Source organism: Pogoniulus pusillus, chromosome 16 (assembly GCF_015220805.1).
Source record: "Pogoniulus pusillus isolate bPogPus1 chromosome 16, bPogPus1.pri, whole genome shotgun sequence".
Lineage (NCBI taxonomy): Eukaryota > Metazoa > Chordata > Aves > Piciformes > Lybiidae > Pogoniulus > Pogoniulus pusillus.
The window spans coordinates 17,463,498-17,488,089 of NC_087279.1; the positions used below are offsets into that span (position 1 = coordinate 17,463,498).

The window sequence follows — 24,592 nt, forward strand, 5'->3', positions numbered from 1 at the left end:
CAGATGTTCGCGCAAGGACCGGTGCGAGCGGGCGGATGAGCCCCAGCGCTTTGCCTCTGACCTGCGGCAGTGCGTCCAGCTCACCGTGCAGCCGAAGAACATCTCAGTCACCATGTCAGAGGTCCCGGTAAGCCACCTCTGCTGCCTGCAGACCCCCACAGCCACCTTCTGACCCTCTGGAGATGATGGCTGGGAAGGTGACAACTAGAAATAACTAACGACTGTACAACAAACAGGGGGAAAGGAGGCCTGAGGCACAGAAACCCAGCAAAACGCAGGGCATTGATAAGGGCTGGCCTATCGATGGAGATAATAAACCAGCTGATGATTATTCAGAAAAGACATAACCAAGCAATAAATATTTCTCTGCAATACAAACACAGACATCAGAGATGCCATTTGTAGGCCAGTGATCTATCTAGCTCAATATCCTGTCTCTGACCCTAGCCTGCAGTAGATATTTTGGGATGAGGCTTTGATGCACAACTCGCTGCTCTGTCTCCGTGCAGACAGAAAGGATGATGGACTTCCCTGAAGTATTTTCCAGGCCATTAGCACTGAGAAGAGAATATGAAACAGCATATACTAGCAATAAAGTTTTGGAAACTGCCATCTCTGGATATCTGACACTCAGGAGTCCTGTAAGAGTTGGCCAAGGAGTTCCATGGCCTGCAGATATTTGCAGCAATGTCACTTTGTAATAAATAAGCGATGTTAAGAAAAGCCCTGGAAACAGAGAAGGTGCTCGTTTGGGTTTTTTTCCTCCAGATGCAGGAAGGAGTCAGAGACTGCTTGGTTTGATATCAGGTTTAGAAAAGCTAAAGGAAAAAAGCTGGTGCAGGATACAATTAATAAAGATTTAAGGATGGGAGTATAATTAATGCCAGTCAATGTGGGTTTACGTCAAACAAACCACTTTTGTTCTTTGATGAAGTTATGACTTGAATTAGAAGAGGGACTGTGGGGATGTGATGTTGTTAGGCTTCTACAAGGCATTTGACTTGGTCCAACACAACTTTCTGATTAAAAATTAGCATGATACAATATTGATAAAGCATGTGTTAAGTGGATTAAGAACTGGCTCTCTGACAGATCTCAAGAAGTCCTCAGCAGAGGGGAATTGCCACTGAGTGGAAACAGTTTGGAAAGTGCTTCTGCAAGGGCCAACGTTTGTTGGCAATGTAGAGATAAATGCAGGATGGCTGAGGTGCTGGGGGTGTTGTGGGGTGAGATTTCCTTCAGAGCAGTTGGGCTTGAGTTGGGCTAGTTTAGCAGAGGAAGGGAGGTTTGATACAGCCAAGTCTGAAGTTATATGTGGAGGGAGAAGACATACGTTCTCCTAGTGACCTAGAAAGAGGTGCCAGGACCCATTCCTCACTGTGGTGCTTCAGTGCTTCTTGGGTGAAGCTGGGAGCTGTGTGGCATTGTCACCTCTTGAGTGGTTATCTCCCTGACTGATGGCAGGATGCTGTGCAGAGGTCTGGTGTGGTCAGTGTGGGGCTACTGCTCAGGCTGGGGTCCAGATATTGAAAGGGAGGGGCTGAAAACCTCCCGTAAACATCATGTAAATGAGTTGAGAGCTGGAGAAAATGCCTTGCAGTGAGAGACTTGCACAGTTCAATCTGCTTAGCTTATCAAAAAGAAGATTAAGAGGTGACTTGATTACAGAGTATAAGTGCCTTTACAAGGAGCAAATATCAGGGACTAAAGGGCTTTTTAATCTATCAAGGAAAGGCATAACAAGAACTAATGGCTGGAAGCTGTGAAAAATTCAAATCAGAAATAAGGCAAGCATTTTGTAAAGTGAGAACTGCTGACCCTGGGAAGGAATTTGCATAGGGAGAGGTGGATTCCTTCTCTCCTCAGCTCTGCCAGAGTGGATGTCTTTCTGTGAAACACTCTTTGTCCCTGACTCCATGCCTGGTCTTTGTAGAGAGGTGAGGTGTAATGGTTTGTGGTATGGTGAGGGCAGAGGATGGAAAGCTGTGAGTCATTTAATCTTTTAACCCATTTAAATCTGCTCTCCATGCTTCAGCAGGGAGGTCTACAGATGGGGCTTGCTTGCAACACCTTGGAGCAGGTCTCCCCAGAACATGTGGGTGAGAGGAGAGGGATTGCACCCCTGGTCTTTTCTGTTGGTTGGGCTTCACATAGCAGACAAAGAGAAATCTTTTTTGCTAGTTGATGTTGATGGTCTTGCCTCTCTGCCCTCAGCTGGTCCTGCAGGCCTGGAATGTCCCAGACCTCTCGGCAGGAGTCAACTGCTCCTTTGAAGACTTCACCGAGTCCGAGAGCCGCATTGAGGATGGGAAGATCTACTGCAGTTCTCCCTCTGCCAAGGATGTAATCCCCATCACCAGAGGCCGCGGTGAGCCTTATGCCCTGGGGTTGGAAGAACGTCTGAGACAAACCTTGTCCCACTTTGCTGCCTCACAGGCAGATGTGGAAGAGGGCAGTCCTCCCACAGTAGCAGCTCCCAGTCCTGAGTTGGGTTCTTGGGGTGTTAGAGGAGAAGGACATTGCTGCTCATAGAATCATAGAATGGTTTAGGTTAGAAGGGACCTCAAGGATCATCCAGTTCCAAGTCCCCACCAGAGGCAGGGACACCTATCACTAGAACAGGTCACTCAAGGCCTCTTCCAGCCTGGCCTTGAACACCTCCAGGGAGGGAGCATCCACAACCTCCCTGGGCAACCTGTGCCAGTGTCTCACCACTCTCACTGCAAAGAATCATTTCCTAACATCTAGTTTGAATCTCCCCTCTGCCAGTTTAAACCCATTACCCCTTATCCTGTCATTACAAGACCTTGCCAATAGTCCCTCCTCAGCCTTCCTGTAGGTCCCCTTCAGATACTGGAAGGCCACTCCAAGGTCTCCTCGAAGCCTTCTCCTCTCCAGGATGAAGAGCCCCAACTCTTGTAGCCTGTCCTCATAGCAGAGCTGCTGCAGCCCTCTGAGCATCTTTGTGGCCTCCTCTGGGCTCGCTTCAACAGTTCTATGTCCTTCTTGTTTTGGGGACTCCAGAACTGCACACCCTGCTCCAGGTGGGTTCTGAGGAGAGCACAGCCAAGGGGCAGAATCCCCTCCCTTGCCCTGCTGCCCACACTGCTCTTGCTGCAGCCCAGCACACAGTTGGCTGTCTGGGCTGCACATGCATGTCCTTGGTCTCCAAGCTCTGGGCACAGCTACTCGCTGATGCTGTATTGGTCTGTGCACCAGTCTGGGGCACCCTGTTCCTCCTACCCATGGACCACTCCTTTGTTAATGTGCTACAGCAGGTCATGGGCCTTGCCCAGGCAGCCATGGGCTCTAGGGCATTCTGCTGACTCCGGAAGTGCTGAGCTCTCCTTCAGTACCACCAGTACAACTCAAAGCTTCCATTCCAGGAGGGTTACAGTTAGCAGCAGGGGCTCAGACCTGTGTTAGGGCTCTGCTGGCCTGTTTGGTGGCTGACTGGAAGAACGCTCTTTATTGCCAGGCACAGGGGATTTTGTTAGTTAACCTGTCTGGATGGTGGTGCCTCGCTCACTCTAACTCATCACAAGCCTTGGGATGAATGCTGGGCTGTGCATTGTGTACTTTCTGATGCCTTTTTATGCCTTGTCTTTCTCAGGGGACAAGCGAGTGGTGAAGCTCTACCTGAAATCTAAGGAGACAGGAAAGAAGTTTGCCTCTGTGGATTTTGTTTTCTACAACTGCAGCGTCCATCAGTCGTAAGTGGCTTAGTCTTTGCGAGCATGTCCTGGGAGCAGATGGAGAGATAGTGTGAGACTGGGGGAGAGAGAGAGATCTCAGTTTTGTGGGTGCTGATGTTGCAAGAGGAAAGTGCGGTCAAGTGCAGTGATATTTGCGCTGAGAAACTGCCTCCTTTTGCCTTTGTAAACTGGGACGGTGACCAGAGCAGCCACAATTGCTTTGAGCATGTGGGAACGTGTAGCACTGAGGCAAAACTTCACTTCAAAACAGGTCTCAGGGTTTGGCAGAGCTCTGGAAGAAAAAAAGCGAGCTTACTGCATTGCAGGCTGTAGCCATCCATGTGACTGAAAATGCTGAGCACCTTGTTATTCCTGGAAACAGTTAACAGGAGTGACTTGGTGATGCAAAAGGAGAAGCCTGTGTTTTCCTGCATACCTGCTTCCCAGGCTTGCTGGAGAGCAAGCTGGCAAGTTAACAGCAACACGGGAGGGAGCATGCTGCATGTCCTGGGGCGTTTACCCAAGAATTTCCTAACTGGAAGCAACTGTGAATTTTCTTTCTTGCAAGGCTGCTCTGAAATCATCTCCACGTATGGGTTTTTAGGCAGTTTGAGATATGCATGTAATAAAACAGAGGAGGTGTGGATTACTGGTGTGCTGTCTAAGCAGGGTGTCCAAAGCCTCTAACAGCAAGCTCCTGATGAGGAGCTATGGATGGGTGTGCTTGAGCGGTGGAGAGCTGGCTCTGCTGTGGGAATGCTGGAGTAGATGCTGGAGTGTGTTAGGGCAAAGAATTTGGAGCTCAAGAATGCAAACGATTCCATTAGCCTGCCAGAAACCTCCCATGGATGGTAGTGCTCCAGCTGATCAGTAATTATAGATAAGCAAATGCAGAGTGATCTCTTGGATGGCTTTTTGCAAATCGTCTAGCCTGGCTCGGGGGCCTCTGCTGCAGGTTGCTTCTCCAAAGCCTGTCTGGATTTTCTGTTTTGATCAGGGAAAAGCAGGCGAGATGCAGGCGCCCAGGCTGGGTACCTGCAGTGAGCTCTGAGGGGGATGTGATGGAGGAAAGCCTCTTCAAACGTTTTGCATCACAAGGGGGGTTGTGTCCTGCCTGCCCTTTGTGCGGGGCGCAGATCTTGGCTCCTGGGAGTGCTGTGCTGGTGAGGGAGGAGAGAGAGAGTTTGCAAACTTGACTTTCTGCCTCACCTTGACTCCCGAGATGAGCTTTGTCTCCCTTCACGTCATGTGGTTTCAATAACATTAGCTCAGCTTTGGCTCGGGCTGGCTGCATGTCATTATTTTGCAAATCAAAAAGCAAACATGACTTTTATTTTTCCAAATGAGAAAAAATGAAGACTTTTAAGTACAAATGGCATCAGATTGGGTCCAATGGGGAAGCTCCAGCATTCTGGTCCAGCGAGAGAAGGTGGTGAGGGAATTGGGAGTTATTTTATGTGTCAGACGCAGGAGGGGGGGGGGGGCAAAAAACCCCCAACCCCCCCCAAACAAACCTACAACAAAGAGCCCTGACTGATTTATTACTGCGTTGATGTTTAATTTTGGATGCATTATTTAAAAAGGCTAATTATGGAGGCATTAATATTTATGGGCTTTGGTTGGAGCTGATAGAAAAGTCCACGTTCTAGGCTGGTGAACATTTCTATTATCTCCTTTGCGTCAAGAATTCTGGGCTTTGGAGGCAGTTTTAGCTATGTGACCTGCAGTCAGGTCCTAGCCAAAGAGCATGGCAGTACCTAGGATGATGCAATACTTTTAAATACCCCTTGCAGACAGACGTCTTTAATGGATTTCTTTGGAGTTAATAGCTTTTCAGAGCTAGGTTTCATATTTTGTGGAGGAAAATCTATACGTCAGGCTGATAAATTCTGTGTTAGGAACAACGTGCTGTTCCACGAGGCTCATGTTTTTCCTGTGGAGATCTCTGATCACTGTGCATTACATTTGCTGGTTTGTGTTTGGGTGGCTTTACTCAGGTTGGAAGCCAGAGGCCTGAGTGTCAAAGCGTTTCTCAGCTGCGGATGAAATGTTTAGGCGAGGTTTTTCAGGTGGTTGTAGAGAGATGGGAGGATTGTAAGGCAGCTCTTCACTGGTGTCAGCGGAGCTAGCTTCAGGGAACCCAGTGCAGCCTCCACCGTGTACACCACAGAGAGTCTGAGCCTTTTCAGCAGACAGCTGGAAAGGCATCAGGGAAATGTGCCATTCAAGCCCTTGTGCAGGCTGTGGGGCTGATGCTGCCGCTGTGCAAGCATCCCTGCCCTCTTGTTTCTCATAGCTTTGCAGAACTCTTCTTCCTGTGCATTTCCAACCACTGCTAGAACCAGTGTGGACCAGGGAGGGGTTGCAGAAGGGAAGGTACATCTAATCCCATTTCCTACAGGGCAGGTTGTGGTGTCTGTCTGTTTGGCTAGTGATGGTCCAGACTGAGGAACTGCCTACCAGATAGAGCCCTGTTGCTGTGTTATTTGTCACTGCAGGGCTTTATAATGTCACTCGGTGCTATGGGACTGTCTCAGTTGCAGACCAGCATCGCTGGATCCTAGGGTACTTTTCTGTGAGGGTACCTGGGAGCCCTGATCTGTGACTTGCACCCTCTCTGGGCGTCTATTCCTTGGTTCAGCAGGGTCCAGCTGGCAAGCTTCCAGGTGTTTCACTTTGGTACAATGCACCCTAGAAGCTTTGGGGCTGCTGTGGGGCTCAGGCAGGTGTTTGCAGTCAGTGGCATCTTTGGGCTTCTTGATCCTAAAGGCATTAGGCAAGGGATGATTCTGGCTGAGCTGTGAGAAATGCATGGAAAGGGGATGTGGAAACCTGGAGGTCAATGCAGAAAAACGGGTCTCTTGCAAAGCCAAACATGGGTGGTTGGGGGTCACTGCCAGCCCATGGCAGGGAGGCAGGGCTGCTTCACAGGCTCATCTCACTCTTTCTGTGAAGATTTTCTTCCTAATGTCCAGCCTAAACCTGCCCTGGCACAGTTTGAGACTGTCCTCTTGTTCTGTCATTGGGTGCCTGGGAGAAGAGACTAACCCCACCTGGCTACAACCTCCTTTCAGGTAGTTGTAGACAGCAATGAGGTCTCCCCTGAGCCTCCTCTTCTCCAGGCTGAACTCTCCCAGCTCCCTCAGCCTCTCCTCACAGGGCTGTGCTCCAGCCCCCTCACCATTCTTGGTGCCCTTCTCTGGGGAAGTTCAAGCACCTCAACATCCTTCTTAAATTGATGGGCCCAGAACTGGACACAGTTCTCAAGGTGTGGCCTAACCATATTTCTTCTGAGGAAAGGCTCAGGGAGCTGGGTCTCTAGCTTGGAGATGAGGAGCCTGAGGGTGACCTCATTCATGTTTATAAAGATGTGAAGGATGAATATCAGGGGGACAGAGCCAGACTCTGCTCAGAGATGTCCAGTGACAGGACAAGGGGCAGTGAGTGCAAGGTGGATCATAGGAGGTTCCACGTGAACATAAGGAGAAGCTTTTTTTACTGGAACAGGCTGCCTAAAGAGGCTGTGGAGTCTCCTTCTCTGGAGGTGTTCAAAACCTGCCTGGATGCATCTGCAGCTCCTGGGGACAAACTGGTTCTTGTGGTGGATGGCAGGGTGGAAAACCCCAAGACAGGGACTGGGGTGGGTTCCCTTGGGGGTTCCCTATGGGGTGCAGATCAAGCGCAGGCATTTAAAGACCGCGTGGTGCTTTGATCGTCTAATGAGTCAGCCTGGGTCCGGCGTGTGCGCGGGCAGATGTTGAGGTCATCTTTGTCAGCATTAAACTCCCTCTTCAAAGCACTGGTGGGGAAATGAGTTCCCTTTCAAGATAAAGACGTAACACCAGGCTCTCTGCCTGCCTCTGGCAGAGCCTGCACTTGCCAGGGAGGTGGGCGAGTGGGGAATCCTCCCGGAAAGCCAGTGAGCGGTTCCCGGGAGTGCCAAGATAGATTTCTTCTCGCTATTTTCATCTTTGCTCTCTGGGATTCTCTTCTGGAAACTCTACTCTGTAAATCCTGTTGCAGTTTGGCTTTTTAGAGACTGTGGCTGCAGGGATGGGGGTGGCAAGTGGGGAGGGAAAGGGAGGAAAATGAGAGGCTTCGATGCTATGGGCAGGTTTTGCAATGCTGCTGTTTTTCGAGCACCAGCATGCCCAGCGTGCCACCAGACTCCCTTCCAGCATGACCAGCCGTTGCAACGTGGAAACAAAAATCCAGGCAGAGGCACAGGGGAAGGCAGGAAATCACATCAGCAGATCTGGTGCTGAGAGGGGATCTGAGCAGCCTGGAAACCTGTGCTGGTGCATGCCTGCACTGTCTCCCCTGTCTGGGAGGTGGTCATGATGCTACCAGCTTCATGGTTGTGCCTCACTGCAGTGGTGGTTATGACACCCAGGTCCCATCAGCTGCTGAGTCTTGTCAGAGGCTGGAGAGAGGGGCAGACATACCAGGTGGCTCTGTCTCCTCCTGGCTGGAGGAGCAAGTCTGCTGTGATGCTGTCCCACAGGTCAAGCTTTTCCCTATAAGCCTCCATTAAGTAAATGGGATTTTAATGCATGTCCCAGGGGCTGGGAGCAGTGGGGCTGTACCAGGGCTGTGCTGTTCTGGAGGCTGAGGCACCTGTGGGTACCCATGGGACAATGCCAGCCCTTGTGCCACTCCTTACTGCTGCCTTTCCCAGTGCCTGCACCGCCAAGCTGGCCACATATGGAGTGGCTGCTTCTCAGCTGGCCAGGCACTGCTTGGTTCCAGATGTTTACAGATGCTTTCTTTTCAAAGGCATGGACAGATGGCTGCAAGCAGTTGAGTGAGTGTATCTGAGTTAGCACAGCTGAGCTGCAAGGCAGTTACAGATCTCTCTGCATTCCTGGGCTGGGACAGGTGGAAAATCCAATAGCACGGCCTCAGAGAGCACTTGAGATAACCTGGTTTGTGTCCCTTCTGTTGCGAATGAGGAGGGCTGGTGCACCCTGGTGTTGTTTCAGTGAGGGGAGGCAGCTGAAGACCCTTAAAAACCAGGGCCTGATTCTGCATCCTCCAGCCTGCATGATGGCAGATGCCTTGGACCACCCTACAGTGGGTCTGTGTGCCCAACCCCTACCCTGTGTGAGTAAAGCCCTTGGCAAAGAGCATCAGGCTGTCATGAAAGGAATGGCAGGAACAGACTGAGATGGGCAGGGGTGGGGGGAGGTGAGAGCTGAACTCCTCCCCTGATCCTCTCCCTGCTTTGGGTCTGGGCACAGATTGGGAAGGGCAGGACTGCCTGTAGATCTGTGTAGAGGTTTGGGGGGCACTGACCATCTGTTTCTGCTGCTCCTCAGGATATCCCCCCTCTCCCTGAGGCAGAGAGATGGATATAAAACCCAAAGATCTGCAGTTCAGCCCCTCACCCCTGACAGCTGCTGCTCCAGATGCAGACAGTACTGGAGCTGAGTATTTGCAAAGGATGCAGCCTCCTGCGAAGAGGAGGTCTGAGGAGCTGTTGGGGGGCTTGCAGGCAGTCTGTGCTGTGCGTGTGCAGATGCTGTTTCCATCAGCACCATGTTTATGGTTTCCCTTCTTAATCGTCCTCCCTTGCTCTTGGTGCCGTTCAACTTGGCCCCGTCCCTCTTCCCTGCCCTTCGCTCCGTGTCCTTCTTCCTGGAACATGCTGCTCCATGGAAGCAGGCTGAGCGTTTGTGTGTGAGCACAGCACTCACAGCCCTTCTGCCTCGTGTTTGCTGCCCAGGCTTATCCCAGCCCTGCCGACACCAGTTTTGTTTTCAGCCTTTCCCATTCACCCCACTCAGTGCACTGAAGAGCTTTAGGCTCCTCTGGGAATGTGACGTGCCCGGGGCTGGGACGCTGCAAGGGAGAGTGAGCGAGGAGCCTGGGTCTGATGCTGCAGCATTGCTTCAGATCAGGCGTGGATGCAGCTATAACCTCACCGTGGCAGCTGGAGGTGCATTCTGCAAAGCTGCCCATGTGCCTAGCCAGTCCCCAAAGCTACCCCTGGGTCTGGGTTTGTCTGGCAGCAATGGTTGTGGCCCTGAATGAACCATGGAGATGCACTTAGTTCTGAGATTCTCCTTAACTGTCCTGCTGTCCTCTCCACACAACTGCTTTTCTGCCACCATATGAGGTGTTTCCCTAGCATGGCTTAGCAAGTTTGGAATCGGTTATGAAAGTGGAGTGGGTCTTGACCCTGCTATGTTGTGAGTTAGGGACAAGAGTGGAAGCTGTGAGGAGGCTCCCTCTGACTTTGCCCCTGCACCACTCAGGGGTGGGCAGAGCTGCCTTGGTAACCTGCAGGGCTGCCTGCTCTTTCTGGGTGTGCCTGGATTTGTTTTGGAATGATCCTGAAGTGTGGCTTGGAGGCTGGTGCCACTTCTGTTGCATGAGGCAAGAAAGGCACTTCAAATGTCTGACCCCTTTCCCCATGTCCAGCCTAAGCTTTGTCTCCACTGGTCCCTGGTATGGCTGGGGAGGAGGCAGATGGGGAGCAAGCTGTGGGTCCATGTCTGCACTGCACCTCCAGCATTGGTTTTCTGCCTGCCTGGGCTTCTTGCACTCCTGGCATGCTTCAGGACGGGAGGGGGACTTCGACACATGAAGGAGAGCCTCCCTCTAATTATCAGGAGTGGTGAAAGCCTCTTAGGCAAGAAGTGATGAGGGAAGAGTGCCTGACCGTGGGAAGGAGAGAGACGGCACAGATGGCATCGTGCTGCAAAGCAGCCTGCTCCTGTGCCGGCAACAGACAGCAGCGGCAGGCGGGCACACCGGGAACAGGGTCCTGACCGTGCTGCCCGGCCTGACCTGCAGCCGGGGAGCCCTGCCTCGGCTCCTGCCCTGGGTTTTGGGCAGCCTTGCAGAGAGCTACGTTGGTTACGTGGACACGCTGAAACTGGCAGGACCGAGACAGGCTGGAAGCAGGACTTCACTGCGTTGCTGGCCCCTGGATACTGGCTTGCTTGCCACTTTACAGGGCCTTTGGCCAGCCGGGGGGTGCTGACCCAGACAGGCTGTAAGTGCAGTAGAGGTCTTACGGAGCGAGATGCCTGGTGGTGAGTGCTCTTACGGCGGTGTTGGATGTCCTTCTGGCAGATGGAGAGCCACGGCAGAGGGGAGAGTGTGAAAAGGACGGGGCTTTAGAAACGGCTCAGTTAAGTTAAAAGCAGTTGGGAGGGCTGCAGTAGGAGGGAGGGAGCTGTGTACCTTGGAGTGTACATGGGAGATAATCTGAGATGCTTTAGGTTCTTTGGCAAATGGAGATCAGGGGATGAGCTAGGACTGCAGTAGTTAAATGGCAAAGGAGACCCTCAGGTGAGGAGGACCCCAAAATAGCTAAGATTTGACTTAAGCCCCGAAGAGCTGCAGAGAGTGGAGCTGCAGGTGTTGCAGGGTGGAATGCCCAGAGCAGGGCTGTGCCAGGGGCCTCACCCTACTGTTTTGAGGTGCCTAGCGAGGTGGTGGAGAGAGGACTGGAGGGTCTTTTTGCAGACCCTAACAGACCTGATAGTTAGAAGGTCTCTCCTTTGCAGAGGGCCAATTTCATGGGCATCTTGGTGGTTATGCCCCAGCACATGCCTTTCAACAGCTTGGACCACACTGCTCTCCTACATGACCTCTCTGTGGTTGCTCTACTTCCGTGAGGATTAACCCCTGCTTCCCTGCCGTGGTGCCTTGGATTTGCCTGCTCACCAGTTTTGAGCCTTTATCAGGAGAGCAGTATCCAGGAGCCACTCAGCTTCGTTTGTGTCCCCTGCTCCCCCCCACCCTCTGCACCTCCCTCCATCAAAGCAACCAGAGATAGGAGGCTGTGGCTCTGCTTTTAAGTTGAATCTCTGCAGCTGAAATAAAATTGCATATATTTGCATAAGGAGCATCTCAATTAGCATATTTGTGGGTAAAGCTAAAAGGGCTGTTCATTTGAAAGTGAAAATGTGAGCGAAACATGGAAATGACTTCCAGCCCCCTTTGCAAGCAGCTTAATTAAATATTTCCTTAGTGTGTGCACATGGATTTGGGAAGCTCTTGCTGTCTATGCAATGGTGTGTGGAAACCCTGTGAACTTCTGGGGTGGGCATTGGCATTCTGAGCTGCCCACACTCGCACCTCCAAGGTGACAAGTGTCTGCTGGAGGGCAATGGATTTGTCATGTCAGGCTCTGCCACCCCAGGATCTCCCTCAACAAGAGAGTTTTCTTTCTGCCCCCTCACACAACAGTGCTGTACTTTCTTTGTCGTTTCCCAGGGGACAGAGGCAGGGAGGTAGCTGTGATTTAGAAGCAAGATCAGGCTGGGCAGGGCTGCTGCCAGAGCTGTGTTCAGGGGAAGAACATGCCTTTGATTAAATATAATTGCTCTGGTCCTGATCCTGTTCATACTCAGATCAGTGAGGGCAGGTGTGTGCCTTCTAGGAAGAAAAATAGTGCTACTGCTTTTCCCCCCTTCACCCTCTTTTGTTTTGTTTTGTTTGTTGGTTTGGTTGGGGTTTTTTAAATTGTAATTATTATTTTCAAGCCAGGATGATTATTTTTCTTGCCTTCAATGTCATGCCTCAGCTTGGGCTGCATTGGGACATGCCTGGCACAGACTTGCCCTGGGAAGGATCGCTGCCGTGAGACAGTGTGATGGGGGGGGGGTTCCTTCCATCTGGGCTCCAAAAGCTGCCCCCCGGCCTTTTGGGGTCCGTGGGATGCCTTGTACTTACCTCATGGTGCAGAGAGGCTGCGCTTTTAGTGGGAAGTGGTTCGTAAGGGAACAGGCTTTTGGGGTGCTGCTTGTGTGAGTGGTTACACAAAGAAGGGACCCTGTAAACCCTGTCTTGTGTGCGGGAGAGGCATTGGCGCCCTGGAGCTGGGTACTGGTAAGAGAGGTGCAGAGCAGAGCATCCCCGGGAGCCCCTGGCATCCCCGGGATCCTGAGCGCATCCTGCAGGAGAGGGGAGCACGTGCGATGGCTCGGCACAAAGAGCCTGGGGAGGAGGCTGAGGGCAGACAGCAGCGTCTCAGGCTGCGGGGAGGGGGTGGAAGCACACAGGCACGCACGCGCGGTGCGGGGGGCTGAGGATGAGGGGGGCTGAGGGAGAGGGTCACACACAGCCTATTGTGAGCGGCTGAAAGGCGCTACAGTCCCGAAATGTTAATCTGACCCAACCTTTCCCCAGTTAGAATTTTCCTCTCAATGAGCGTGCATTAATCCGGCCCTTTCTCCCCCGTTCCCCTGCGGTGCAGAGCCCTTGTTCTGCCGCCTCTCGCTCCAATCGCCTTTCAGCGAACCCAAATAAAGCTCCCAAAGTCTGGAGCTCGGCCCCCGCTCAGCGGGCAGGGTCAGCTTGCCAAGCAGAGGCGGGAGCGCCGCCGCCGTGGCTGGCGCACGGAGCCCGCAGCGGCGGACAGGCTCTTTCCCCGCTCCCTGCCGTGGGTCGGCCTGGCAGCCTGCGCAGGCAGCTCCCTTCCCAGCCTGCTGCTTCGCAGCTCTCGCCCCGCGCCGGGGGGGTCCTTCCTGCACAGGCAGACGGGATTGCCTGGGGCTGCGGTCCTGCTCAAGCATCCCAAGAAGTGCCCCAATGGACCCTGCCTTGCTGCTGCCCTAACATCTCGCACTTCTCTCCCTCTCTCTGCAGCTGCCTGTCCTGTGTGAACGGCTCCTTCCCCTGCCACTGGTGCAAGTACCGCCACATCTGCACCCACAATGCCGCTGATTGCTCCTTCCTGGAGGGACGAGTGAAGCTCTCTGAGGTAAGGCAATGTGAGCCAGCTTCCCTCTCCTGTCCCAGTCCTGTCGTGCCCCACTGCTCTACAGGCAGTTGTTTAGAGCAGAGCAAACTATGTTGGAAACTTTTCCCACCACCTTGCCTAGGGTGCTAGGGCTGCCTGGGAAGCACAGGAGGAGTGGGAAATGCCAGTGGGGAGAGGCTGTGTTGCTGCAGAGAGGCTGCTTGGGAAGCGCAGCCCAGAGCACTTTAGGCTGAATGAAGGCAAAAACAAAGGCAGAGGCGCTGAAGCATTTTCCTTTGATGTTTCTGAAGGGAGCAAGCTTGAACTGTCATTGCAGAACAACTTGTTTTCAGAGAGGGGCAGGCTGAAATCCATAAAACAAACGGTTTTGCTACACCTCACACCTGCTTCCTCTCAAATGCTTTGCTAAGAAAGGTGTTCTTTGGTGGGGGTTCATCCTGTGCAGTATCCAAGCCATCCACTGAGGAAACCTGTCACTAATAGGGTGCTCACAGAGGGTCCCAGCGTCTCTGGCCTGTGGTAGCATTGCTGGCTGCTTGCATTGGGTCTGAAGGTTTGGCAAGCAGCTGCTGGCTGTACAGTAGATGCTGGCTTGGATCTAGATGGGGGAGCTTTTGGAAGGAGAGTTTCTCCTCTGTCTTTGTCCTGGAAGGGGGCTCCAGTTGAACTTACTTTGGTTTCCCGTTGCCTGTTCAGGCCCCAGCAGGAAAGGTCCTGCTTGCCTGGTGATTGCTGCTAGGAGCAAAGCCAGATGCTGTCCCCAGGAGAAAATTAAGTGATGTCCTCGAGAAAGCATTCATCTCAGATAGTTTGGTCTCTGAGCTCTGGCAGAGCTGGTATCCCAGCAGCCTCCCAGTCCAGGACTGGTCCCCTGAAGCAGTGGTGAACAAGAAAAGCTTGTCTCTGCTTCACTGACCACGTGTGAAGGCAAGCAACAGCAATGCCTCACAAGGTCTTTGCAGTTCTGGCTGGCACTGAGAGGAAGCCTGCCTCTATATCTCCCTATTTGGGAGGAGCAGCATCTCTAAGTGAATTGCCATCCCCTATAATTAGTGTCTCCTGAGGTCTATGGGCTTGTGAGTGTTCTTCTAGACCAAGGCTGTTGTCTTCTCTGTGTCCCCTGTTTCTGTGCTGGGTGCATGTGTGGAGTCAGACAGATCTCTCTGTGGCTGAGACACCCCAATTAATTTGCCCCCTCTGCCTCTCTCATCGCTCAGAGAGCTCTCTCACAGGAGAGGATGGGAGAGCTGGGCCATTACTCAGCCATTGCCCAGCCACCAGCAGCACTTATCGATTTCGTGCCAGGGGTGGGATGGATGGAGAAGCTTCTTTCTCTGTACTGAGGCTGAGCCCTGCATGGCTTCCCTGCTCCCTTGGTGTGGGTCAACCTGGACTGGAGACCAAGTGTCAAGCCTAGGTTGACCCACCACATCCCTATGGAAAAACAGAGCACCTGCTGCCTCTCACAGGAGATCTACTGTGTCTGTGGCAGAACATTTGGGATTTGCAACCTGCAAAGAGAGGTTGCAACCTGGTTTGGAGCCTCCAAGTACTTCAAGAGTTGATGGACCTGCAGAAGGTGATAGTTTTCCCACACAGGGCCGTGCTGGGCTCCTGTCGTGATCCTTGGTCCAAGCATGGACCTGAGTCAAGATGCTTCTCAGCCAAGTGCATTGGGTGAGATGGAAGAACCCGACCATCACTCTTGCATGTGGACAGGTGGGGCTGATGCTTCCTGCCCCTCTGCCAGCCTCTCAGATGGCACAGTGGTGGCTTTGCACTGTGCCTTCCACCAAACAGCCAAACTCCAAGCTCTGGTACTTTCCTGCACCTCCCTGGCATTGTCATCCAAGTGCAAGGAGCTTGCAACATGCTCATGGGTGCTTGAGGAGGGGGAGTTTGGTAACCTGAGAAGATCAAAGAAAGTTTTTTCTCTTAGCTTCCACCCTGAAGAAACCTGTTGATGAGCTGGCCTGTCCCAGTTATCCCAGAAGTCTTGGTACTGCTTCTGCAAACACGAGTGGTGTCCAGACCACTGGAGCCTAGTGGCTCTTTTCTGCCCAGTCCCCTTGCTGAGAGCATGGAAGGCTGCCGGGCTTTTCCCCCTTCCCTGCCAGGCAAACCCAAAAGCTCCTGGCTGACCCTGCTAGGGGTGTTGTCTTTGGGACACATGCATTCCTCCTACAGACCAGCTGCTTGGGAACTCATTTCGCTCCAGAGCAGGCTGCCCCACAGCAGACCTTTTGACCACACTGGGACCTGGAGTGGTGCCTGGCTTGGGGTTTGGAGCGCCTGGCTTCGCCTGCTTGCGCACTGGTGTGGCCTCAGCTGTTCCCGGCAGGATGGCGAGACACCCGCAGAGCAGCTGCTGCTGTGGGCTGCATGTCTGGGCAGCATGCTGCACGATGAGACCTCCTGTTCCCAGCCTGGGCCATCCTGCTCTTCAGTGTGGTGGGTGAGGGGACTGAGTGGCAGCCCTTGGCACCACTGTCCAAGTTAATGGTGGGTGTCCAGCCCCATCCGCTCTGTGGGAGGGCTGTTTTAAGCAGAATTTGGTCTGTCTGTGTTGACTGTAGTGTGGTGGGCAGGGACAAATGTTTAGCTTTGCCTCCACTGGTTCCCACAGGTGGTTCACCAATGTTTTCTGGGTAGGAAAGTAGCAGCTGTTGTGTAGGAAAACTTGAAAAGTAACCCACAACACTCTGCCCCGGGCATGCCAGGAATGCTTGCCTGGGTTTCTAGGGTTGGCAGGACAGGAATAGGGCGTGAGTAGGAGCCACCAGTCATGTAAATGTGCCTGGGAACAGCGGCAGCAGGAAGGATGTCCCTGCCTGCTGGCTGCAGTGGCTTTGAAGCTGGGGCTCCAGAGATAGTCCTGCTCTGTGGCTTGCCCTGCCTAGGATGTGGGGCGGGTGACACAGCAACACAGGCTGCTGTTTGCTTTTCTCTGCTTGCAGTGCTCAGTGGTGGCTGCTGAGTGAGCAGTGATGGAAGCTGGAGCCTCCCGTTTAAAAAGTCTGCTCTCCTGCTGCTGCAGAGCTGCCGTGAGAGTGGAAGTCTGCTGGCTTGCAGGGCCCGAGTGTGTCAGTTCATTTTAAGTGGGTTCAGTTTGTTCTTCTTTCCCTTAACAATGGGAATGGCTGAGGACTTAATGATGGACCCTCAAATCCAGGGTCAGTCCCAGCCCCAGACTGTTTTCATCCCCATCTTAGCTGATGGCACAGCCTTGGAGCTGGAGCTGGGAGCTGCAAGAGAAACCCAAACCACAGCCTTTGCAGTGACTCTAAAGCTCTTACCTTTTCAAGCAAACCTGGACACCTTTGTCATGTTCTTCTCCAACTAGAAAACCAGTATTGACAGAGACTGTCTGAGCTGTGCTGTGGTCAGGGGTCTTGCTTTTCTGCTTGTGCCGTTCCTGCCTGGCTCCCTGCTCCTGGGAGCTGGGGTTGTGCAGGAAGGGCTGTTTGCAGCAGGACAGCGAGCTCCATGGGCTATGCAGAGCGTTCCAAGTGGTCTAAGTGTTGGGTAATGCTGGAGTAAGCTTCGTCAGTGGTTGGCATTGCTCACAGGGGATATGAGTTGTCCCAGTGCCCCCGCTCCTCTGGGCACCCTGGGCGCCCACCAGCACCAGGTGCTTCCTGTTTGGGCGCGGGCTGACGTTTTTGCTGGATGAGACACTTCTGCCTGCAGATGTGGAGCCTGTGACGTCACGAGGGGACTTGACTCAAAATGCAAGTCAGCAAAACGAGCTTCTGGCCCGTGTGGGGAGAGGGATGTGCGTGCCTGCTGCGCTGCTGGGGCTCATGAGCATCTGTGGTGAGCCCAGCTGGGGTGCCATGGCCTCACCCACAGCCTCAGCCAGGCTGCCAGATGTTATTACAGAGAAATAAGGAGGTGGTGGTGTTGGAGAGCGGGCAGAGAACTAACCCCTGCAGAGGTGAAGATGCTCACTGCCGGTGGGGTCCCCTGCAATGTGGAGGGGGATCAAGCAGGTGGGGACTTCTTCCTCATCAGTACTTCTGACCTGGGAGCCCGTGGAGAGCAACTGCCTTGCAGTGGTGGGTGCCAGTTGTTATCAATGGCAGTGGGTGTGTGAGGTCTCCTTGCTGTGAGCCTAGAGCTAATTCTGAAAGAGGAGCAACTGAAGCCCTTTCAGAGGAGCAGACATGATACGGAGCAGGCTGGTGGCAGAGCAGCACCAAGGGTCCCTAGGCTGTCTCAGCATCATCACCATCTCTGAGTTGGGACTGGCACCACTTTTCCTCTTTGCTTTCACTTTGTTTTGGGGGTGAAGTTTCTTCCCTCACAAACCATGCTTTTGCAGTCTACAGGCTTGTAAATAGCAGGAAGCCTAAAGAGTAAAATGAGTTGGTTTTTTCTGCCAGTACTTGCTAAATGAAACAATTTCTTTGTCATTTCTCGGCATCACTGGAAAGTGATTCTGCTAGATTAATCCTGCCAACTGAGGTAAAGCCTGGTCCTGGGCAAGGTGTAGTCCAGCTGGCCATGGTGTGGCAGGAGGCAGCAGGGCAGTGTTGCCCACATGTGGCTGCTGGTGGCCTTCGGCAATAGGTGCCCCTGCAGCCACGGTCCTTGGCAGCCTTGTGAGAGCAGCAGAGTGGCTGTGTGCACCCCCAGTGCTGCTGCTGCTGCCGTTTCTGTTTCTGGAGCAGCTCATTGCAGCATGCATTTTTCCACCTTGATGTTATTTCAAGCTGATACTTCCAGGAGGCTCTGCTATAGGGGTGAGACCTCTGCCTGGCTTGGCAAAGCCCACGTGGGATTGCATCAGGCTGTTGTTGCCGAAATGGCACCCGCTGGGGCCATGGAGCTGTTTTGCTGCCTGAGCTCATTTATTTTTGCTCCCTCCTGCTCCCTTGTGCTTTGCAACAAGGCTCATAAGCTTCCCTGGAGCAGCTGGGAGCCCGTGGCTATTAAAAGTTGAGTGCTTTGCCCTCTGAATGGCTCCTTCCTTGGGGAGTGCAGAGCCCGTCAAGGTCATACTGAGACCCTTGCACTTGCCTTCCTCCCTGGCTTGGACTTGTCAGCATTGAGACATTGTCTTCTGGGCAGCCTGCAGCTGGGCTGGTTGGGCTGATGCTGCTTTGAACTGGCCACAGATAGAAGCAACAGCAGCAGCAAAACTGACTTCAAAGCTGATTCTTTGCAGCACTGCAGAAGCATATTGCAGTGTCAAAGTGGAAAGGGCTTTTCTGTCCACTTGTAAAGGAAGAGGGATGGAGGCTGTTATGGGAAACGAGGGTTAAGAGTGCAGCCTGAGAAAGCATGCATCAGTAGGCATTAACTCTGAAACCTACTGACTGCAATGATGGTGTTAAAGCCCATTTTGATATCAGTTAGTTGTTTTGCCCAAGTACGTGCTGCCGTTGGAGCGCTTACAGGTCCCATAGCTGAATCTTCTCCCTACTTCATGCCTGGGTCAGCCTGAGCCGTGGGAAACACCCCACTGCCTTGCCGTGAGTTTCCTCTGTGCTGTCTGTTCCTGTCTTCTGGGCTTTAATCAGAACAGCCATGAGATGCTGCTTGGGGTTGGCTGCACATAAAGATTTACTCCAGCCTGTGCTCCGGATGGTATTTCCATAGCCCAGCCTGCCAGCCAAGGGAGCGTCACAGGGGTGTCGAGTGGCGTTCCCTTATCACCAGCTGCCTCTTGTTTCCCTTGCAGGACTGCCCCCAGATCCTGCCCTCCACCCAGATCTACATCCCCGTGGGTGTAGTGAAGCCCATCACCCTGACGGCCAAGAACCTGCCCCAGCCGCAGTCCGGCCAGCGCAACTACGAGTGCATCTTCCACATCCCTGGCAGCACCACCCGTGTCACCGCCCTGCGCTTCAACAGCACCAGCATCCAGTGCCAGAACACCTCGGTGAGTGCCCAGCTCGCCTTGGCGCCGCCTTCCTGTGCCAGCCGCTCGTTCCTGCCCTGCCCTGGGACCTCCCTGCCTCGTTGCACAGCTGGGTTTGCTCTCCTGTGGGCAGGTCAGGGGAGTTTCTGATGCTTGTGGGCTGTGAGGTGCACTCCTCTCGCTTCTCCCAGGTGCATGGGCAGGCTGCTGCTTGGGGTTGTTCCGGGTAGGAGCAGTGCCAGAGACGTCCTGGGAAACCCACCAGGCTTTAGGAGCACTTCCAGGGAAATCGGCTTTGGAAAGCTGCAGAAAGTTGCCTGGGCTGGAGCCAACTGGCCCAAATGTGCCAGAGCTTTGCCTCCTCCTTCTCCCTGCCTGCTCTTGCTGACCCCTGTCACCAAACCATCCCACTTTACAGGCAGGATTGAGCTAGCACCTTCTCCGTGTCCTGCTGTGCACATGCTTCCCCACATGCAACCATGTCTACAAGCCCCACAAGTGCTTCCCCTCCTCTCTTGCAGCCCCTCTGTATCCCCAGCTTCAACTGGCAGCTACCTTATCCCACCATATGTCTGCCTGTTCTGCATCCCCAGGCCCTGCTGAGTCATTGCTCCCTGCCTCTCTGTCCTTGAACCTGGCATCTCTGTCACTTAAGCTGTGTCCTGCAGGTAACTGCTTGGTCTGTCCTTTGTGGTTCCCTTATCATAAAGCAAGAGGTTGTTTCATGCTCCCTCAGTGAGCTGTGTATGTGCCTCTTGCTGTGCAAGGAGTACCAAACCCATAAGCAAACTCACAGAGGTGTTAAGAACCCCCTTGGGAACTGATTTTGCTCAGCTCCTCAGCTGTCTTGCTGGGCTCTGCACTGACCTGCCCTCATCTGCATGGAGCCAGCCCTCCCTTCTCCTTCTTGTTTAATCCTTTTAAAATTTGTTTTCCATCACTCATACTGTGAAAGCTCATTTGCAGCCTAACACTAGTGCCAATCCCTGCTCCCTTTGGTGGCATGAGTGACATTTAGAAGCCATTGAAGATGAGCCCTGGCTCTCTCCTGCCTCCAGCACTTCTGAGGCTGTGAAGCCTTTGGGCAAGGGGAGCATCTTGAGTTGCTGCTTTCTGCCCCAGGAAGCAGTGCTGGAGATGCTGTGCTCCAGGCTCTCTTTCTTGGCGACATACAGTCTGCAAGGAGCAGAAATGCTTCCTGTCCTGAGCTGCTGACTAGAAATGGTGGTGGTGGGATTGTGCTTGACCTGGAGGTGAATTCAGGCAGTGGCACAAAGTGCAGGCTCTAGAGAGCAGCAGGACCAGAACAGTGTCTGCAGGGTGCTGTTGTAAGGTGTAAGAGAGGCAGTTTAAGCGAGGGTTTGTGGTCATACTGCTGTGTTCAGGGAAGAAAAGAAGCTGCCCAGTGGAGGTGGCTTGGCTGCTGGTCCCTAATCTTAATAGTGACTCTCATCGGGGCTTCATCATGCAGATCTGCCTCTGGCCCCAGTCTTACCCATCATCTGCACAGGTTGGTGTTAGTGCCTCAAGGGGAATGCAATGGCTGTGTGTGCAAAGAGGCAGCACTGTGGTGAGGATCCCTTCACTGGAGTCTCACTACTGCTGGCAGCCAAGCTTGGCCACTCTATCTCTAGCACAGCCACGTGGAAGGTTTCTTAAGGGTTAGCTGATCCATGCCTGTCCAGTTACCTGCCAGTTACATTGGGTAACTGTTGGTTGTCCTAGGGCTGTTCTGCAGTGTGTCTGTGCCTGGTCCCGCTGCTGGAAGATCTGCAGCTGGGAATGGCCTGGAGGAACCATTGTCTTGTCACAGAGTGTGGAAGAAATGTGGCCTCTCTGTGCCAAAGAGAGAGCCCAGGCTACAGGGACCCTGGCTGGGAAACGAGCTGCATCGGCACCTGGGAGCTATAACTGCCTGTGCCTGGGGCACAGGAGGTCTATGGCAGAAGTGGATGCTGGCTGGTGATTTGCAGGTTCTGAGCTTTGCAGTGGCATCTTGTGAGCCCCTGCCTGGCATGAGCCCCTCAGCTGGCACAGCCTCTTCTGCACAGCCAAGTCTCTTCTGCCTGCAACTGACAGAGCTGGCAGTTCTCTCTTGCCCAGTTCTTTACCCTGTGGTTTGGCTTAGCGTATTCAAACACAGTTTGTACTGTGCATGCTGCAGGATGCTCCCTACAGAGAAGCACTGTGACTGCACAGTGTGGCTCATGACTCCATTGGGGTGTTGGGGGAGGTGCCTGTGCCAGAGCCTTTACCTAACAGAGACGGGACTCAGAGTGGGGGTCTAAATCTTTTGGACTCACTTCTCTCCAGTCAGCTTCAATTTGCAAGGCAGGAGGGAGGTGCAGAATCATCAAACACTGCCTGTTTCCCAAGGGCTGCTGTGGCTGCCAGCACCAGCATCACGGCCCCTGCAGCTCTTGTCCAAAGGAATAGGACTGCCTCCTTACCCTATGGTCCCTATGCAGAGCTGAGGTAGCTAACACCTCCCGGGCTGTCAGTGGTGGATGTTTGACCTGAGAATTACCAGAGATACCCTGAAAACAAAGGAAATCAACTGAAGAGCCTATGGAAGGCATTGCAGTGGGTGTCAGCAGCTCTGTAGTGCCATGGTCTTGGGCAGGAGATGTGGCTTTCAGGCACAGAGTGTCTTCACAGATGGAAGAAGAGAGTTTTGGCTTGAAAGAAGCTGTCTGGCTTTCAGGGTCTGCTCATCTGCTTTAACATTTGAGGGCATTTAGCCAGGCTGCTTTAGTGTGGGGGGGGATTCAGTTTCACACTTCGGTGATGCTTGTCTCCTCTCTGTCTTTTTTTGCAGTCTGTCTGTCTGGTTGATAGCACTTAAGGCTTCTGCACAGTCACTCACTAGTGACCTGCTGGTTCTCCCCTTGCCATTCATCCTTTGGGTTAGGATTCTGTGTCTTGCCTGGTGTGGAGGACACTAGCCAGTGGAGAAATAGGGAAAGGATGACTCCTTCTCAGCCAGGAACTGAGGAATAGATGTCCTCTCCCAGGGAAGGCATTTAAGCACACTTTATTTCCAAGAGTTCAATGGGATCTAAACAAGAGGTTAATTATCCTGTGGAATTAGGGATGCTTTCTTGAACTGTGCCTGAATAGAAGGGATAATAAGTCAAGCCTGTCTTGAAACTCCTGGTCTTTTGTTTAGTTTTAGTGCTTGTCAAACTCCAATGACTTGTTAGCACTTTGAAGAAAAGACATCTTGTTTAAATATTCAGCACTCCATTCATTAAGGTTTGAGTGTTGACTATAAACATCATTTGAGACACCCGATAGATCTTCAGCAAACTCAAGGGAGACAGGCCTGGTGTTCCACATGCATCCCACCAGGGCAAAACCCAAGCTGAATAAAAATGTTGCTACTTCCTCACTTGGGCCTTTTTTTTTGATCCTTAAAAGGAAAGCAACCCTAAGGATACTGAAACGTGTCCAGAGCAGGGTGACAAAGCTGGTGAAAGGCCTGGAACTCAAACCCTATGAGGAGAGGCTGAGGGAGCTGGGCTTGTTTAGCCTGGAGGAGAGGAGGCTCAGGGGTGACCTCAGTGCTGGCTACAACTACCTGAAGGGAGGCTGTAGCCAGGTGGGATTGGTCTCTTCTGCCAGGCAAGCAGCAATAGAAGAAGGGGACACAGTCTCAAGTTGTGCTGGGCGAGGTCTATGCTGGATGTTAGGAGGAAGTTTTTGCCAGAGAGAGTGATTGGCATTGGAATGGGCTGCCCAGGGAGGTGGTGGAGTCGCTGTGGCTGGGGGTGTTGAAGCAAAGCCTGGATGAGGCACTTAGTACCATGGTCTAGTTGACTGGCTAGGGCTGGGTGCTAGGTTGGCCTGGATGATCTTCCAGCCTGGTTGATTCTATGATTTAGCTGAGGCATTGTAAAGAAGCAAAAAGGAAAGACAAGCCTAACTAAGAGAAGGACATTGCTTGCCAGTAAACTTTTTTCGTTGGTAATTAGTAATCTGGTAATTAGTTTTATCTTTTGCAGTCAGACATTTCCAGGCTTGTTTCTTGCAGCCGGGGATGGAGAAATGGTCACCTGTCTGAATGTGTGCATCTAATGTCACTGAGTTTCATTATCAAAGCATTTCCTGCCTTTGCCTGTTCTTTCCCATCTGCCATCCCTCAGTGGGGCTCATCCTTCTGATTGCTGTGAAAAATAAACCGTTCTGCTGTTGGAAAGCATCACAGCCCCAGATCTGTGCTACTGCTTGTAACATTGGATTTCATCTGATTTAGTCCTGGCCTTAGTGAAACTGCTACAGGTGTTTTTTGCTGCCTAGGGTTTGAGTTTTCTCCCCAGAATGTTCTTTTCAAGACTGAAACAGCCCCAGAGCTGCTCGTTCCCTTTAAATGTAAAAATAAGAGGAACCCCTGATCTCCTTTCTGTGAGCATTTGACTTTGTCATCTCAGCACTTTAAGCCTCACGCCTCAATTATTTTCCTTTCCTTTTAACCAAAGCCCCATGTGGCAAGGAGCAGCTGTGTCACCTCCCTGGCTCCCTCTTGGCTCCTTCCTCACCAATCCCTCTGGCATGGGCACCCCACCCTGCCCACCCATTTTGGCTGCAACTCTGGAGGTCGCTATCCTCTGGGAAGGCTTGGGTTGCAGTGTTCACCCAGGAGTGGCTTATTCCCATGACAAAGTGATAGGGCTGCTGAGCAAGCCAAGCTGGTGGGGGATGGAGGGGAGGCATGCGAATGGTACCCAGTGCAGATGCTGAAACCGAGGTGCCCAGCCCTGGGTGTGGATGCTGTGCAGGCAGGCAAGACCTGGGTAGATTTACTTTTCCTGGGTGATTTTTATTGTGGTGGAGACTGGGTGCTGCTCAGACATACTTGCAAGCTCTTGGATTCTCACTTAACACCCTGCCAAATTTTGGGCAGGAGGAATCCAGGCAAAGAAGCTTATGTACGTTGGGGGGGGGAGGGGGGAGGGAAGGGGGGAAGGAAGAGATTTATGCTAAGAGAGCAAAAAGAGATCCAGAATCAGAGGCCAAGCAGTGCTGTCAAGTTGTGCTGTTGTGCAGATGAGGGTGTTTTACTAGGCCTAGGGTGCATTTCCAGAGGCACATAAATCATCCACGCATGCCATGCACCTCCAGTCTATGTATCTCTAATTAACCAGCCGTGGAAAGGGAAGCAGCATTGGAGCCCACAACCCCAGCACCGTTTGCCAACAAAGCCGTGCTCTCCGTCCTAGCAGTGCCTACATTTATCTTTCCTGCAGCAGTGTTTAAAGTGAAAAGGGAGTATCAGGAGAGTTTGATAGGATCCAATTAAATTCCAGCAGATAA

General features: G+C 52.6%; 1 protein-coding gene across 2 annotated transcripts in view; it reads left to right on the forward strand.

The window, feature by feature from the left end:
* PLXNA1 (plexin A1) overlaps positions 1-24,592 on the forward strand; it is a 126,826-nt gene that overhangs the window by 55,154 nt on the left and 47,080 nt on the right. For both annotated transcript variants that reach the window (XM_064156823.1, XM_064156824.1), the window contains exons 6-10: positions 4-127; positions 2,215-2,368; positions 3,614-3,713; positions 13,299-13,413; positions 19,100-19,300. In XM_064156823.1, coding sequence (XP_064012893.1) covers positions 4-127; positions 2,215-2,368; positions 3,614-3,713; positions 13,299-13,413; positions 19,100-19,300 — 694 coding nt within the window. The remainder of the gene's footprint in view (positions 1-3; positions 128-2,214; positions 2,369-3,613; positions 3,714-13,298; positions 13,414-19,099; positions 19,301-24,592) is intronic.